The sequence below is a fragment of the Kwoniella dendrophila genome, chromosome 9, assembly GCF_036810415.1.
Source record: "Kwoniella dendrophila CBS 6074 chromosome 9, complete sequence".
In the NCBI taxonomy this organism is placed as follows: Eukaryota; Fungi; Basidiomycota; class Tremellomycetes; order Tremellales; family Cryptococcaceae; genus Kwoniella; species Kwoniella dendrophila.
The window spans coordinates 1,331,052-1,347,276 of NC_089484.1; the positions used below are offsets into that span (position 1 = coordinate 1,331,052).

The window sequence follows — 16,225 nt, forward strand, 5'->3', positions numbered from 1 at the left end:
AATCTGATTCATTCGTATGTATGCACTTTTATTGCTTATAATCACTACCACCGCTACAACCTCTCACACATCATACAAGCAACACAATATCCACTCTTCCTCCTTTTGTCGTTAATATATCACTAGACTAGATATACTGGTATAATATAAAAATCGTACAATCATAGTAAAATTATATTGATTCATCCATTTGCCCTTTCCAACCATAATCACTGTACCACACGATACGATAGGCTCAGCTCACTATCACTATCACTGCTCTTGATTCTTAATATTATCTTTCTCAATTCTTCATCTAGATTTGATCTGAAGTACTCGTATTTGTATCCGTATTTGGATCAGGACTTGTACTTGTACTTGTACTTGAGACCCAAGCGTTATTACCGAACCCAATTTTTGAACCTAATTGACTTAAATCTAATGCCGTACTTTTAGTTTCTTCACTAGTTTCATAATTTGATGATGAAGGTGTCACATCAACATTAGTTGTAGGTGCAGTTGTAAACCTTGTTGTCGTTGTTGTTATGGGTGGATCAAATAGATCTATTTCTTCATCTTCGGATAATCTAGGTGAAGGTACATTAGGTGTAGGTGGCAATGATTCACTAGAAGAATTACTTGAATATCCAGGTAAAGAATCTGAATGATCTGATGAAGGCGATGCTGCACCATCATCATCATCTCTAGCTGATGTTAAGGTTGGTAGGTTTGGTCTAGCGAGTCCTGAACCGGAACCGAAAGTAGGTGATGATGGATGAGGTGATGTAGCCCTTGATGCATTTCGTGAGGCTTCCTGCTCAATTTCGATATGTCAGCTGGATTGCTCAACTTCTTCTAATGCATTGGTTGAAAACGACTTACCTCAGCTTTGATCCTTGATATACCTCCGATAGGTCTCTTGGTCCTTCGTCGATAGAACAATAGATATGCAGCTCGACTCTGTTTAGACTATCAGTATCTAATGTTGGCGATAATGATAGCGGACAAACTCACTTGAACAGATTCTACATCTGCTTTAGATACTCTAGAATCATCGTAATTATACCATTGACCATCAATTCTATTTCGACAGAAAGCGGTATAATGACCACCTCCCATACCCCCAAAGTGATTATCCACAGCATCTGTACAGACAATTTTACATGAGCTACGTATTCGGAGCATTATCGCGTGTGAACTCACAAAGATCGTAAATCATTTCTTCACTATCATTTTCATCAATGCCAAACTCTTCCAAATTACTTCCGTTCATTCTCAAACTTGTTGCAACCTTTTTTTCACCTATTCTTTCACCAAGATCTAATCCATCTATAGGGAACTGAACTAGGTTATCTAATTTATCTCCCATTCTTCTGGAAGAACCAAATCGTTTAATACAAATGACCAGAATATCAGGAGCTTTATAGATTTCTAATTTCTTTGTAGCTGCTTGATGTTTCTTACACTAATATATGTTCGAATGTGTATCATTAGTGAACAGGCGTAAAAAAAATAAACGCAATCACTTACAACTGGACAATACCATAAATCATCTTCACCTAAAGTTTCTTCTTTTGAAAATTCATCTAAACAATCTTCTATACTTATTTTTTTACCTTCCTTTTTCTTTGCTATTTCTTTATCTATTGCTGGATCAATTATATCATCACCCATAATACCTTCATCAAGCCATTCATCAAATAATTGTGAAGGCCATTCACAGTAAATACCTTCACCTGGTCTAATAACAGGTTGAGATTGTTGATGATGTGAAGCTGAAGAATCAGATAAATTACCTTCATCTTCTGAATCACGATCACGTTCACGTGAAGAAGAAACCATAGCTGTCATTCTTTTTATATAAGATTTTTTAGGTTTCTTTCTTGATTCCAATGATGACCAACTGGATGATGCATCATTAGGTTCTTTTGTGAAAATTCGATGAACATTGATCTTTTCTCTACTTTTGAAACTGTTGAATACTGAATCACTAGCTGCTTCAGATACGTGAATTTTGAAAAGATCAGTCCTGGGTACAAGATGACCTGATACGGATCCTGCAATTGATCTTCCAGAAGTTGATCCTTGACTAGCTAATGAAACACTTGATGGACTTGCGTGTAATCCTCCTGATGTATTGGTGGTAGAAGGATTTGGTGAATCAACATCCATCGCATCACCTTGGTTATCAGCTGTAACCTCAATAACAGTCGTTTGATCGCCATTCAAGTGAATCTCAGTTACTTTATCTGTATCTTCTTCTTGCTTTGGTGTAGTAGGTGTTGGTATTACTGCTTTTGAGCTTGAAGCGTGAACATATAGATGATCTTTCATGTCCGGTCGAATGAGACGTGTGTAACCTTTGATTATTGCTTCTCTGACAGCAGAAGGTTTCGTAGTGTCGGATTTAGAAAGGGTAATGAAGAATGGCTTGGCATGACATTCAGATGGATAATCGTTACCGTAACGTGATCGATTTTCTCTGGATTTGAAAGTATACACTGGAACTGTGACGGAATCGTCTGTGGGGACTGTACCAACTGATTTTCTGGTTGCTATTACGGGTGTCGCAAGCTCATAGAAAATCATGACATCGTTATCCTTAGCTTCACTGTTATGATCGGAATCTAACCAGAAAGCATACGGACGACCATGCCAGAGGTCGAACCCGAGAAGCTGTAATGGAAAGATATCAGTACGGGCCTCGGAGGCAAGTCAACGTTTACTTACATTATAGGCTTTGCTTCCGGTGATTGCGGCAAGCCTGTCTTTGACTTGAGCAAACGAAGCGTTCTGAGGGACCAGTAGTCTGACAATCATAGGAGGTTTTTCGACATCATAAGGTACAAAGATCATTTTCATGTGTCGGTGTTGAGCGATAGGTAAAGGAACAGTCAAATACATGAACTACAGTGACTTGATTAGCGCTCCAGCTTTCGGACCCCTCGATGACTTACTGGATCCATAGTGATAGATTCCTAGATAAACGTAACGATGTCAGCTGAGTCAGACCTCGGAAATGGGAGCGACTCACTTTGTGACATTCTGGACAAACCAAAGTACTCTGTAATTGACCTTGGAAAAGATCCACAATAACACTATCATTTCTTTTCTTATATCCATCCCAACATTCTTTACCTAATTCAGCTAGTTCTTTTTCACCACCTCCAGCTTTCCAATCTGGTTTTTCGATATATGGCTTTTTGATAATTCTATTCAAATCCTCATGTAAACCGTCTAAAAGGAAAGCAATGAATTCTTGTGTATCGTGTTGACCATATCCAGCAAATTGAGGTGCAAATCTCGATGTTGTATATTTAAGTGTACGAGGTGAATATGAATGATATGATGAAGTAGGTGAACTCCATAAATTCTCTATCACTTCACCAAACGCTTCAGCAATTTTACCATGCATACCTAGCGGATTATCTCGATTGAGCTCTTCGGTATATACTCCAGCTACATATGAAAGGATGTTAGCGATATCTTATTGCTTGTTGCCGATTATGTCAGAATGATGTGATGATAAGGCTTACACAAGAAGTATTCGTTGAGTTCTTGAGTATTACTCAAACATTGAACAGCACTATTCATGAAACATGTATTTCCTAAATTCTGTAATCCGACGAGACCTTTTCCTTTTCTATCATGTTGAGATTGACTTCTAGTTTGAACAGCACCAGTATTTGAAGAAGTTGAAGCTTGAGGTACAGTTAAACCAGTAATAGATCCACCAAAGAAAGCAGGTTTTGAAAAAAGGGGTGCTGCTGCAGCTGCTGCTTTCTTTTCGCTTGCTCGATTATCTTCGCTAATATCAACATTCCAAACTTTTTTATCATTTTCAATTTTACCAAACTCGATTGCGATGATCTGATTTTTTGAATTCCCTAATATAGCTTCAGCTAAATCTTCCTTTTGATCCTCTGCAGGTAAGAAGTTATTTATCGTTTCAATCAAAGCTGATGACGAAATTATCAGGGGTCCAGAAGATAACAATTTTTCATCGTTTTCGGGTGTCTTTTCAATTTTCCATAATCTTATTGGTGATGAAGAATCTGGAGTGGATACTTTGAGCTTCTGAATGGCAACTGATTTGACAAATTCTTTGAAAATTGGCATAGGCGTAGTACTGGGACACATTAATTCAACCTGTGCAGCTTCATCTGTATTGGGTTTGATGTGATCAAGCGTGGAAGGCAAAACAATGAATAATCGAATGATAGCAGGTTGAATTTCTATATTTTCAGGTGGAACACAATATCTAGGAAGTGAAGGTCCATCATAAGGCCCAAACCTAAACCCATGCCATCTGAGCATACACAATATTGCACTGATATAAATGAAGGGTTACTTACCATTCAACAATTTTCTTCCATCCTCTACTAGCTATAAAAACGAAATCTCTATTTTCTTCTGCATCACCTAAAGCCCAAACTTGTTCTTCCTTTCCTTCCCCAATTAAAGTAAATTCACCTGAACCTGATTGTGTTTCTGTTGATTGAATTACCCAGAAGGTTTCGTCCGATTGATCAGGAACAAGTCTTGTCATGGCGGCTTTCAATTCTTCAGCATACGATGTTGGAGGAAGAGAGGAACTCGCTCCATCATGTTCATAAGCGAGTTGTTTGAGCTTATCTAAAGTGGGCTTTGGGAGTATGTAGTATCTATCATATGGGATGAAAGGTGGACTGATTGGAGCTATTTTGAGGTATGGTGAAAGATGACATCAGCTCTGTTAACATTGAAATGTATGGTCTGTCTTTGATAAGTTGAGTGATCTTACCTAAAAGTTCACTATATCTCTCTTTCCATATGTTATCTGCAGTTGCATTGTTTTCAGTTTGAGTAATAGTTTTATCTGCTTCTTCATCTACGTTCACATCTATATTTCCATCATCTGAAGAACAGAGTTTTACTTCTTGAGTTCTTTTAACCAAATTTCCACTTCCACTTCCATTATTACTTCCAGTTTCATCCACATCATTTTCATTATCAGCTCTTAATGGTGAACTTGTTCCTACCATACTATTATTGTTTCCAACTAAGGATGAAGTACTATTTGAAAGCAAGAAATCTGGTCTAACTGAACCTGAATCTGAATTATTCGAAGAAAAAGGATCTTCTGAATTTGCTCTTTTAGGTGATGAGGATGTTGAAGGAGAGGTGGAACGAGGTCTTTTAAGTGAAGGTGGTAAGACGGAATTCGTCATGTGTTTTAAGTAGATTAAATGGGATTCACAATTATGATGATGATAAGGATTATCGACAGTCTGAGTTTGCTTGAATAGTTGACGACTGAGGAGAATCCTTTTTAGCATACAATGTTAAGAAAAAAATGGAGGAAGGAAAGAAAATCAAGAGTAAACAAATTTAAGGTAATGTAAACACTAAAATCCAATAACAAAAGCGCTATTCAGTCAACGTGATACTTCAATTTCATTATTCCTTTTTCTTCGCGATACTATCACAACTCCTCTGAGTGTCTATGTGAAGACTCATGCATGCTATATTTGTTTTCCTTCAAATTCTTCAAACTTCTAACCATGCATGTACGCCTACAGGAAGTCTATAAATCAATCAAGGCCGACCCAAAAGAACAAAAAGGAATGTCCCAGAGCTGACTCGAACAGCTGTCTCCACAGAATTGTAGTTTCACCACAATGTAACGTACTGACCACCTATACGACTGAGACATGATTACACGGAGTTGAGAGACCACGTGTTGCCATGGAATGTGAGTTTTTCTTGAATATATATATAGCATAATTGCCATTATTCGCTTGCTGCGATTCACTGACGTCGTTTGCCACCTGGTGTCAACTTCCATTATTCACCCATTCATTCTGTACATCCATTCCATTCACATCTTCAGTTCTGATTTATATCTTTTACTTACGATCTTTGATCATTCTCATTTTCTTCTACAAATCTCACGTTACCACCAAATTCAGATACATCATATCGAAGCAAAAATGTCATCACCACCAAGATATACAGATAATCCTTCTCAAGCAGCTCCTCTTCCAGCTAAGAAATCGTACGGAGCAGCACCTATCGATGTCGAAGCTAGAGAACCACTTTTATCTCAACAAGCTCAACAAGGATCTAGCTCAAACCAACATCATGGTGGAGGAGCAGTTCCAGGAGGAATTAGTGGAAATGCATGGATGGATGAAGGATCATCAGATGATTTTAAAGTAGGAGTTAATGTAATTGATTGTGATACAGAAATTAGATTATCATTTATTAGAAAAGTATATTCAATTTTATTCGTTCAATTACTTTTAACTTCTGTGGTATCTTTAGCAATGTCTTTACCAGTTGTATCGGATTTTACAAAACAAAATAGTTGGATTATTTGGATTCCATTAATTGGTTCAATGGTTTCTCTATTTATGGTTTATTGGAAAAGACATCATCATCCAGCAAATTTAATTTTATTAGGTATTTTCACTTTATTCGAAGCTATGTCAATTGGTTTTGTCACTTCTATGGTTGAAGGTAGAATAGTAAGCTTCACCTTATGAAAAACATAAGTGTAATTACACTCAGCTGATGCATTGTTATTACAGGTTCTTCAAGCTTTATTCCTTACTTTAGGTGTATTTGCAGGTTTAACTCTATTCACTTTCCAAACCAAAGTGAGTATAGCTTATCGATTTTTACCCATATATCCGCACGAATGCTGATCACATTTCTTACACCAGTTCGACTTCTCTTCATTCGCACCATTCCTATTTGTCGGTATATGGGGTTTACTTACAGCTTCACTTGTACAAATTTTCTTACCATTCAACGCAAATGTCGATCTTGGTATCGCATGCTTCTCAACTCTATTATTCGCTGGGTTCGTCTTATATGATACTCAACAAATTATGAAAAGACTTTCAGTCGATGAAGCTATTTTGGGAGCCTTGACTTTATACTTGGATTTCTTGAACTTGTTCCTGAGTATTTTGAGAATCGTAAGTTGTCTTTGTTTCCTGATCAGACTGATCACAAGTCCGTCAATGCTGATATATAATCTTTATCAGCTCAACAACCAAAATAACCGATAAACATTAAAACAATATTAGTAGAAGTGAAAGCTATCGTGACGAAGTGCAGCTTCAACAATAATACTCCTGATATATATTCCGCCTCACTCTTTTAAACTTTCTCGCAGTACGCTCAATCATAATCAATCTTTCAAGTCTCATTTTTATATCTCGAACGAAACATATTCGTATTATCATGTATTGTTGTTTATATTATCCTACACTAGTATCACCCCATATGCTGAGTATACTGTCGGCGCTCGTATTGATACTGGAAATACGCTGGCGGTGGATCATCAATATTCCCAAGTGTAACGACTGTAACAATCTGATTTGCGGCACATGTTTGCAAATAGCGGAATATGCATATCTAGCTTCAAAAGAAAAAAAAAGGTTTTCATTTTCGTGTATTAGCACTGTATCTTATTTACTTCTCTTTCCACCACCTTTTGAACTTTTCTGTTCTATGTAAATTTTTGCCCTTCACTAATTGTGCACTCGCTAGTAATCACAACACTTTCAAATCATCCCCTCCATTTCTATCCTCCACCTTTATTGTATATAGACATTGAACATTAATCGTTTTTATCACTTTCTTGATTATCTGGTAAATCCCCTTTGATAGATCTTGAACCACCATTTCTAACACCCATACCAATTCTACCACCACCTACACCAGTCATTCTCGAAGTCAAACCTCTTGCACCAGCAACTCTTCTAGCTAAAGAACTGATGTTTGCTTCAGCAATAACTAAATCTTTTGAGATTTCAATTCCAAATGATAATTGTGATAAATCCGAAATTCTTTGTGCTTGATTAGGTGTCATTATTATGAAATCATCTTGATCACCCATTGTAGATATTTTACCATCATCATCATCCTCTGGATCATGTTGATCATGTTGATCAAAGTAATGTTCTAATGAAGGATCATTTGATGATGATGGTGATGTACCACCTTCCCAATCGTCTTCATAGTTATGATTGATGTCTGGACGAAGATGATTTTCTTGATCGAGATCGTGACCTTCGTTTCTACTATTAGATCTTAATGAGGATAAAATAGGAATAGTCTTTGCTGACGGTGTCTTGAGATCATCATCTTCGTGTTGATCTTCCGCTTGACCAACGATGGGTTTGTCGGAAAGACCGTTATTTCCCGATGATACGGGGTTTTGCGATTTGTTGATTTCGTCTATATCAGATAAAGATGACAAAGCAGATCCGATAGATTGTTGTCTAACATCTTTACCTTTACCTTTCAAACCATCTTGATGGAGTGAATTGGATAACGAATTACTTCCCGGAGTTGAGGTAGTAGGTGTTGATGCTGACGTTGATGATTTTCTAATTCTGGATCTAGCAGATCTAGGGATCAATTTAGGATTATTATCTAATGAAAGTGTAACAATATCAAGTAGAGTTGATCTAATTGATCTGATCGAGTCTGGGTTAGATGGTTTGGAAACTATTCGTTGCAGAGTGGTGTAATATGTTTAGCTTACGTACCATACAGTATATAGAGAAACAACTTACCGTAAATCTCAATAGGAGCTACTCTTGACATTACATTGTGTTTACCATCATGATGATATCTAATTTCATAACTTCCAGGAGACCAAGGTAATTGATCACCTCTAAATAAAACTTCACCTGCATCTGCATCATCTTTTGATTTTTGGTGTAGACCCAATGGATTTAGATATGTATCACCATCCCATTCTTCTTCATATATGGGCATCCATTTTCCAATTGATGATATTCTTGTGACCAAAGTTGATTTACATGAACCTAATCTGTAAATTCCGATCCAATCTTTACGTGAATGATTTGATGGTGCAGTCCAAGATACTCTTATAGGTTGACCAACATGATATTTAGGTACAATCGTTGAAGATGATGTAGGTAACGTAAGTGAGTATCGTGATGGATCATAAGCTGAAATATCATCGGCAACTCGACTGAAGAGACATGGAGTATTAGCTATTTTCTGCGACACGTATGGAGTCGCGCATTAGCTTACGTGATAATCATTCTCTCCCTAGAATGTTGAAGTAAAATTTTAGTATCGTTGACCATATCAGAGAACATTGGTCGGGCTATGTATAATATCTCATGAGCTTAGCCTTCTTCACGGGGATGTATAAAGCAGACGAGCTTGGTTGGCTTTGCAACTAATCGCCAACTTACCATGATCCAAGAATTCTTCGACAGCCTCTGTGACCTTTTCCTCGACTTTCTCGATAGAACCTTTGACTTCTTGTACGACTCTTCTGATTTCGGACCCTCTTCTACCACCTTTGGCATTAAGAGTTTTATCAGCAACATTCTTAAGGGTCTTAGTCAATCCACCATCTTTTCTAAGTCTATCACCATAAAGCTTTTTCATGTGTGGTCTAGGTAGAAGAACATCCTTATCAGCTTTCAATATCATTACAAGGGGATTGACGAAAAACTTACTGCTCAACAAAAGATAAGAACCACCAATGACTCAAGTGACTCATCAAAGCCAAAGCAAAAACCAATTTCGAGTTACTCATTAACCAAAGACCTAAGAATGCAGCTCCACCCATACTCCGTTCTGGATTATTCAGGAATCGGTAGATACCGGTATACGCGAGTTGAGATGGAATTTGCTCAAGTAAAAAGAAATCAGAATAAAGCCAGCCTATAATGGAAAGCAATATTAGCGATCATAATCTTACGGAATATATAGCAAGTGGACCGCAGGTGTCATTTGGTATGGTCGTTGAAACTTACCGAAATCACCAAGAACTTCATAAGAAGACACAGCAGACCAGACGTGTAAAGCAATAAGGAGCTATCAAGGATATTAGAGAGGACACACAACAATAAAGAAATAGCGGGACCAACTTACAAGACCCAAAACATGTCTTAAGATAGTTCCACTGACAGTCCAATCAATAGGTAAGTGGTAAGTTTTCCAAGCCAAACCGGCGAAAGAAACTACATATTTGATAGAACACAATCAGCTATATCCGACAATCGAAACAACATACCAGCTGGTTTAACCAAACTCACCATAGGTCATTACTAAACTGATATTGTACATGACTTGCCAATTACCAAAAGCTTCTTGTGTAGCTCTTTTAACAACATCTTCTTTAGCTTCACTTTCATCAATTTCATTTTCTAATTCTGTTGTCGAAGATACTTTACCATCACCAGGATAATGATAATGTTTTAGATAATGTCTAACTAACCATTTTGATTTTGATTGTGCACGTAATAATAAACCTAATCCATATGAATGAAACAATCTCCATGATAAAGCATGTAAGAAATGACCTGTCAAAGCTAATCTAGTTGATGAGAAAGATGGAACTAAAGTTGATAGTGCGTATATAATCAAAATTACTAAAGCAAAATCGTTTGCTCTAAGGGAATCAAATTGATATTCAGTCAGCTGATTCGTCTCACTGGTTTATCGTTAGATTGTAGATACCAACTTACCTAAATAAATCGAGTTGTGATAAAACTATGGTAGGTTTTCTAAAGTATTTATGGGTTAAATCATGCATTGATAATTGTTTAGATTTCTTGTTTGATGAACTTGATTTTCTAGCTGATGAGTATGATTTGGTATATCCACTATCTGTATTTGATCCAGAAGACAAAACACTATCTGAACGTGGTTTGCGAATGACAGGGTTGACTTCAATTTTCGAAGGTGGTAATTCAGGTAATTCAGATTCTGTTTCTGTTTCGCCTAGAGCACGACCGATGTAAGCAATTATCTTTACGTTTTATTTTAATCTTGGGTGAACTCACCTTCAGTAGCTGAGGGTGTAGCGTTTTCATCTTCTTCAGCTATGGCTGTGAATCCTGATTCTCCAGCAGCTTGTGATTGATCTTGTTCCCATGATAAAGGTGCTCTGTGAACTAACGGTTTTTGTCCTCCGCCATAGGTTCGCTCGATATCTGCAAATAAACAGATCAGTAAGATATCCTTAAACTGGATTACGCAGCATAAATGATTTACGAGGGTTTTCAAACCATAAGAGGAAAGCGAATTGAGCAGCATGAGCAGCTAATGAAGCGAATAAGACGGTATATGAACCGACGACTAAAAAGGAAAGGTCAGTATGTTTAATTTAGCTGACTCTAATTAGAGAAAGAGAAACATACCCATTGATAAACCATAATAACCAGCATAACCAACTGAATACATAGGATGTGGAGCAATTTCGTAAACACCATCAAAAACTAAATCATTTTGCATAACCATCATCCAAAATGCATCACCCCAGTACCAAGCATAATCTTTCACTACTCTATGAGCATCAATCTTTACCCATAAATTGAATAAGATCAATGACCATCCAAATACCCATCTTAGAATGTGAAATGGAACTGAATGATTAGGTGGGAAATGTAAATTTGACCAAGCGAAACATGTATACGAAACAAAGTCGCTACGGTGATTATGGACGACTGAATAAGTTTCTACATCTTTGGGATAATAACGTTATATATAACGCCCCAAACTAGAAATTGATTACTCACTTTAACAAAACAACATCAACTAATTGTCTGAACATTAACCAAGCATTAAATTCTTGTGGAACATTTTCCCATTTATATGAATTATCCATTTTCATTTCTAATTCCAATTTCCACCATTTTGACCATTCTAAACCTTTTTCACCACCTGATTCAGTCAATTGATTTAAATCTAACCAACCTTTATTTTTTAACCAACGTAAAATAAATTTTTTTTCAGATTGTTTTCTTAATAACCATGCAAAACCAAAATCATATGTTAATCTCCAAAATCCAAAATAAATTAAAAAAAATATTGATCTAAAGTTTTTATAATTTGATAAATAATAAAATAAAATTGGTTGAGCTAATAATGAAAATAATGTTAATCTAGTTAAAGATGATTTATGTGTTGTATGAATTAAAGTATGTAAAAAACTATGTGTTTGAGGTACTTTGAAAATTTCTCCTGTAGCTGTTTTACCCCAATTAATTTCATCTGAACCATTATCTCCTTGAAGAAATGCTGATAATCCATCTCTTTTAGTTTCTTTGTCTTTGTTTTCTTCTACAATGACATTTTCAGTGATAGCAGAAGAAGAAGCTTGGACCTTTCTTTGACGAATTGTTGATTCCTTATCAATGCTGTCAATTCCAGCTATATCACTCGAATCAGCCTTGGGAGCTGATTGAGGTGAAGAAGCCATTCTGATCTATTGTCTTGAAAGAGGATTGCTCAAAGCTTCGGGTAGTAAGCAGAAAGAAAGTGAAAATATATAAAGTATTCTAGCAAGAGAGAACATTCCATTCCTATCACGCAAAGATACCGTGTAACCGGATCAATTGACTATTTCATGATAGCGAATTACAATTGATAACCTTATCCCTGGATGAGATTACGTTTAGGTCTAATTACATTACAAAACAGTAATCCTAATGAGTTATTACGAATGATATCGTGACGTGTAAGTTAGACATCTGAAATGACCTCCACTTCGGCCAAACCCCTTGTCTGACATCTTTCCTCGTCGATCAGAACGATCCTTGCTATTGATTAAGATAGTATCTTCGAATATGTCGATGGATGTCAAAGCAGAAGGACACAGTTAATTATTCAGACGAGATGTCTTCTCTTATCGTACTTCCTTCACGGACTGATGCTTTCTCTGCTTATCAACCCAGTAAAAATGCACATACAGATTTCATATCAGCCGTAGATCTTGGTAGAGGTGGTTCATCATCAGGATCGAAAGATGGTGTCAAGACTGTCAAGCTCAGCGTGACTGGTAAGCTTGATGATGTTTTAGCTTTTGATCTCAATGATGACTCTGAATACGTGAAGCTGACATTTACTCTATATTTATAGTGAAACCTACCTCACGACCTCAAAGTAACCTTTTGAACGATCTTTTAGCTTCAATCCCAGCGATATTATCAGGCAAATCGACTGATCTATCATACCATACCTTATCTCATACATGTCATACTTTGGTTTTACAACCCCATTCACTGGGATCATCACTATATTACAGAATTAAAGAAGAGTTGGAAAAATCTGCTTCTGGTGTAGTGAGAGAATGGAGAGGTAGTATAATGTCAAAACAGGAAGGATGGTTGAATCGTCTTGTAGAGGGATGGAAATCATGGGAGAAGAGAGTGGTAAGTTTTTATTGATGGATACACGCAAACTCAATAACCCTTTCAGCAATTTTCATTGAGCTCATACAGAATATGATTTTGTACAACGTAGGATTTATTATCTGCAATTTTCGTTTACCTCGATCGAGTATACTCCAATTCTAACAATGGCATAGCTTCAATCAAGGAATTATCAATAAGTATATTTAGGAAATCAATTTGGGATAATGAAATCATTAGCGAAAAGACAAGATCAGATGTTTTAGCTTGGTCAACCAAGGAAAGAGAATCTGAGCAGTATGTTTTTCCTCATTTATCTCTCTACCCAATCCATTTTAATGAGGAGAATAAGTTGATTTGACTTATACAATAGACCTTTGGAAGATATAAGACCAACAATAAAATCAACATCGAAACTTTCAAAATTATTGGGTACATTCGATCAATCAATATCTAAATCTTATTTACAACATACTACAGAACATTATTGTAGTAATGCAGAATACTACCTAAATCAAGTTGAACAAGATGGAGATGAAAAGATGAAACCTGGAAAATACATTGAGTGGGTTTTAGAAAAAGTCATAGAAGAGAAAGAACGAGCTATAGCTTGTCTGAGTAACGAAGTTTCCGAACAAGCTGTTACTGTAGTTAGGAAAGAAGCTGGTGAGAAAGTCGCGAATAGGATAATCAGAAAAGGTAAGCTGGAAATATCGTTTGAAAGAAAAAAATAGCTAAACTTCTGTTATATCACCAGCTCTTGACGAATGTATGGATGAGCTCGACATTGCAGCTTTGACAAGATTATATACATTCTCTACGGATATCAATTCTTTCCCTCTCTTAGTAACTTCACTAGAAGATCATTTGGAAGCAAGGTTGAAGACATTAATCTCTAACCCTGAGAATGATGCTCAAATGATTGATGGTACATTGAAGATGAAACGATTCTCAGATAAAGCTATCACTGGTCTTTTCGAAATTTCATCTTCTTTGGATAATGTTATATCGGAAGATTCGGAAGTCAAAGATGTGTTTGCAGTTGAAGAAGATGAGAAAAACGAAAAAGAGTTAGCGGAAAATAAAAGGATAAAGAGAAATAGACAATTTGAATTAGAGGAAGCATCAAGAGTAGGTTTCAAGAAAGGTTTAGGTAGTAGACAAAATGCTCCTGCTGAGTGGATCGGTAAGTCTTTTTTTTTTTACACTCTCACCCTAAGCTTCATATAGAAAACAAACCCTAATAACATTTCCTTTTTGTTTTTGACCAAATTTTTTTAGCAAAACATTTGGATTTGGCCATGCGAAAAGGACCTTCTTTATCAGATTCGGAATTTAATTCTCATTTAGATGAAATTATCGCTTTAATTGGTTTCACAAAGGATAAAGATGTGTTTAAAGCTTTCTATTCAACTCAATTAGCTAAACGATTACTTTTAGGTAGATCTGCAAGTGATGATATGGAAAGAAATATGATTGCTAAATTACAAAAAGAAATGGGTGAAGAATTCACTTCAGGTGATATTATGATGAAAGATCTTACTTTATCTGAAACGTAAGCTTTGTTTTCGTCATCTTTTAAAAAGGATAGGGAACATCCAATTTGAGCTCATTCTGATTCTATTCTCGTATAGTCTTGTTAAATCATATCAATCAGTTCAAGCTAAAGATCCAGAACAATATAAAGATGCAGGTAATTTCACTGCAAATGTATTGACTGAATCAGCTTGGCCAGCGTAAGTATTTCCATCAAAACCATTCAACTGTCGAATTCGCTGTCGTCAAACGAGTTAGCTGATAGTAGTTTTTTTTTAGTTACCCGTTACTTAAAGATGGATGGAATTTCACTTTACCACCAAATTTACAATCATCGATCGATTTATTCACCTCATGGTATTCTACACAACATAAAAATAGACAACTATCCTGGAGATTTCAATTATCTACTGTTACTTTAACAGCTAGATTTCCTGCTTCAGGAAATACAAAATATGAAATTGGTGTTAGTTTATTTCAAGCTGTTGTGCTTTTGTTGTTCAACGACGAAGATACATTGGATTTTAAATCTATTCAAAGTAGAACTGGTATTGGTAAGTTCGCGACCTTGCACGGGAAGAGCGGTACTGACTAATTGCTATGTTGTTTGTTGATTCTGTAGAAACTCAAGAATTAATCAGAACATTACAATCCTTAGCATTGGGTAGAAAAGGTACAAGAGTATTATTGAAGAAACCACCTGGAAAAGAAGTGAAACCTACGGATATATTCGCTTGGAATAAAGGTTTTACAAGTGAAAGAATCAAATTCAAAATTAATGGTATTCAACAAGATATGTCTGTGAGTGTATTTGGGGAATATACTATTATAGTAGACAGTAAACTGAACAAAAGTATTTTCTTTGTATAAAAGGCCGAAGAATCAAAGAAGACAAATGAACAAGTTCATATTGATCGTGTATCAGTATTAGAAGCTACAATAGTTAGAATCATGAAAGGTAAAAAGAAATTAAGTTTACAATTATTGATTGATAATGTTGTTAGTGATGTTGTCAAAAGATTCCCACCTGATGTTAAAGAAATTAAGAAAAGAGTTGAAAGTTTGATTGAAAGAGAGGTAAGTCATCTCAAGAGATCACACTTGATATATTATATTAGGTGCATATACTGATTTATGATGAATGGTTCTTACGCGTAGTTTTTGATGAGAGATGAAGAAGAAAGGGGTATGTTGCATTATTTGGCATAGAGACAATCTCTAGGCTTGTATGTCTCTTCTTATATTATCTTTTCAAAGTTGTATTTCCAGTTATATATACATTGTTTGACATGCGAACAAAGTTGTCATCGTGCCATTAAACGATACTGTCATGTACTAGTACCTTACATACTCTATTCAGCATTCCTCGATATCTTAAACCTAAATGTTTTGCTTCCGTTCAAATCGCTCAAACCCCGGGGTTACAGCCTCGTTCTCGTTACAGGACAGTTTGATTTTGATGCGATGATGTAATATTTTTGATTTGATTGATTGCGCCCTGACTGTCTTTTTTACAGTGATGGACCCTGAAA

At 36.1% G+C, this 16,225-nt stretch overlaps 4 protein-coding genes across 4 annotated transcripts; 2 read left to right on the forward strand and 2 right to left on the reverse strand.

Moving 5' to 3' along the window:
* Positions 1-295: 295 nt before the first annotated feature.
* L201_006902 (uncharacterized protein) lies at positions 296-5,189 on the reverse strand (the record flags this gene model as incomplete). The annotated part of the gene is made up of 11 exons (XM_066222615.1): positions 296-793; positions 862-939; positions 994-1,124; positions 1,183-1,444; positions 1,510-2,655; positions 2,710-2,886; positions 2,937-2,957; positions 3,014-3,438; positions 3,516-4,273; positions 4,335-4,677; positions 4,763-5,189. The coding sequence occupies 11 exons, from the start codon at positions 5,187-5,189 to the stop codon at positions 296-298; spliced, it is 4,266 nt and encodes a 1,421-aa protein (XP_066078712.1).
* A 762-nt stretch (positions 5,190-5,951) lies between these two features.
* L201_006903 (uncharacterized protein) lies at positions 5,952-7,037 on the forward strand (the record flags this gene model as incomplete). The annotated part of the gene is made up of 4 exons (XM_066222616.1): positions 5,952-6,488; positions 6,552-6,620; positions 6,687-6,944; positions 7,014-7,037. 4 exons carry the CDS (start codon positions 5,952-5,954, stop codon positions 7,035-7,037), a joined length of 888 nt encoding a protein of 295 aa, XP_066078713.1.
* Positions 7,038-7,591: 554 nt separating this feature from the next.
* On the reverse strand, positions 7,592-12,226 carry L201_006904 (uncharacterized protein; the record flags this gene model as incomplete). The annotated part of the gene is made up of 14 exons (XM_066222617.1): positions 7,592-8,484; positions 8,553-8,977; positions 9,040-9,115; positions 9,207-9,412; positions 9,477-9,684; positions 9,777-9,837; positions 9,895-9,983; positions 10,059-10,145; positions 10,203-10,414; positions 10,491-10,746; positions 10,809-10,958; positions 11,020-11,103; positions 11,166-11,452; positions 11,544-12,226. 14 exons carry the CDS (start codon positions 12,224-12,226, stop codon positions 7,592-7,594), a joined length of 3,717 nt encoding a protein of 1,238 aa, XP_066078714.1.
* Positions 12,227-12,642: 416 nt separating this feature from the next.
* Positions 12,643-15,902, forward strand: L201_006905 (uncharacterized protein; the record flags this gene model as incomplete). The annotated part of the gene is made up of 11 exons (XM_066222618.1): positions 12,643-12,805; positions 12,886-13,178; positions 13,270-13,454; positions 13,531-13,856; positions 13,915-14,343; positions 14,439-14,712; positions 14,792-14,893; positions 14,973-15,247; positions 15,316-15,494; positions 15,567-15,770; positions 15,852-15,902. The coding sequence occupies 11 exons, from the start codon at positions 12,643-12,645 to the stop codon at positions 15,900-15,902; spliced, it is 2,481 nt and encodes an 826-aa protein (XP_066078715.1).
* Positions 15,903-16,225: the final 323 nt, after the last annotated feature.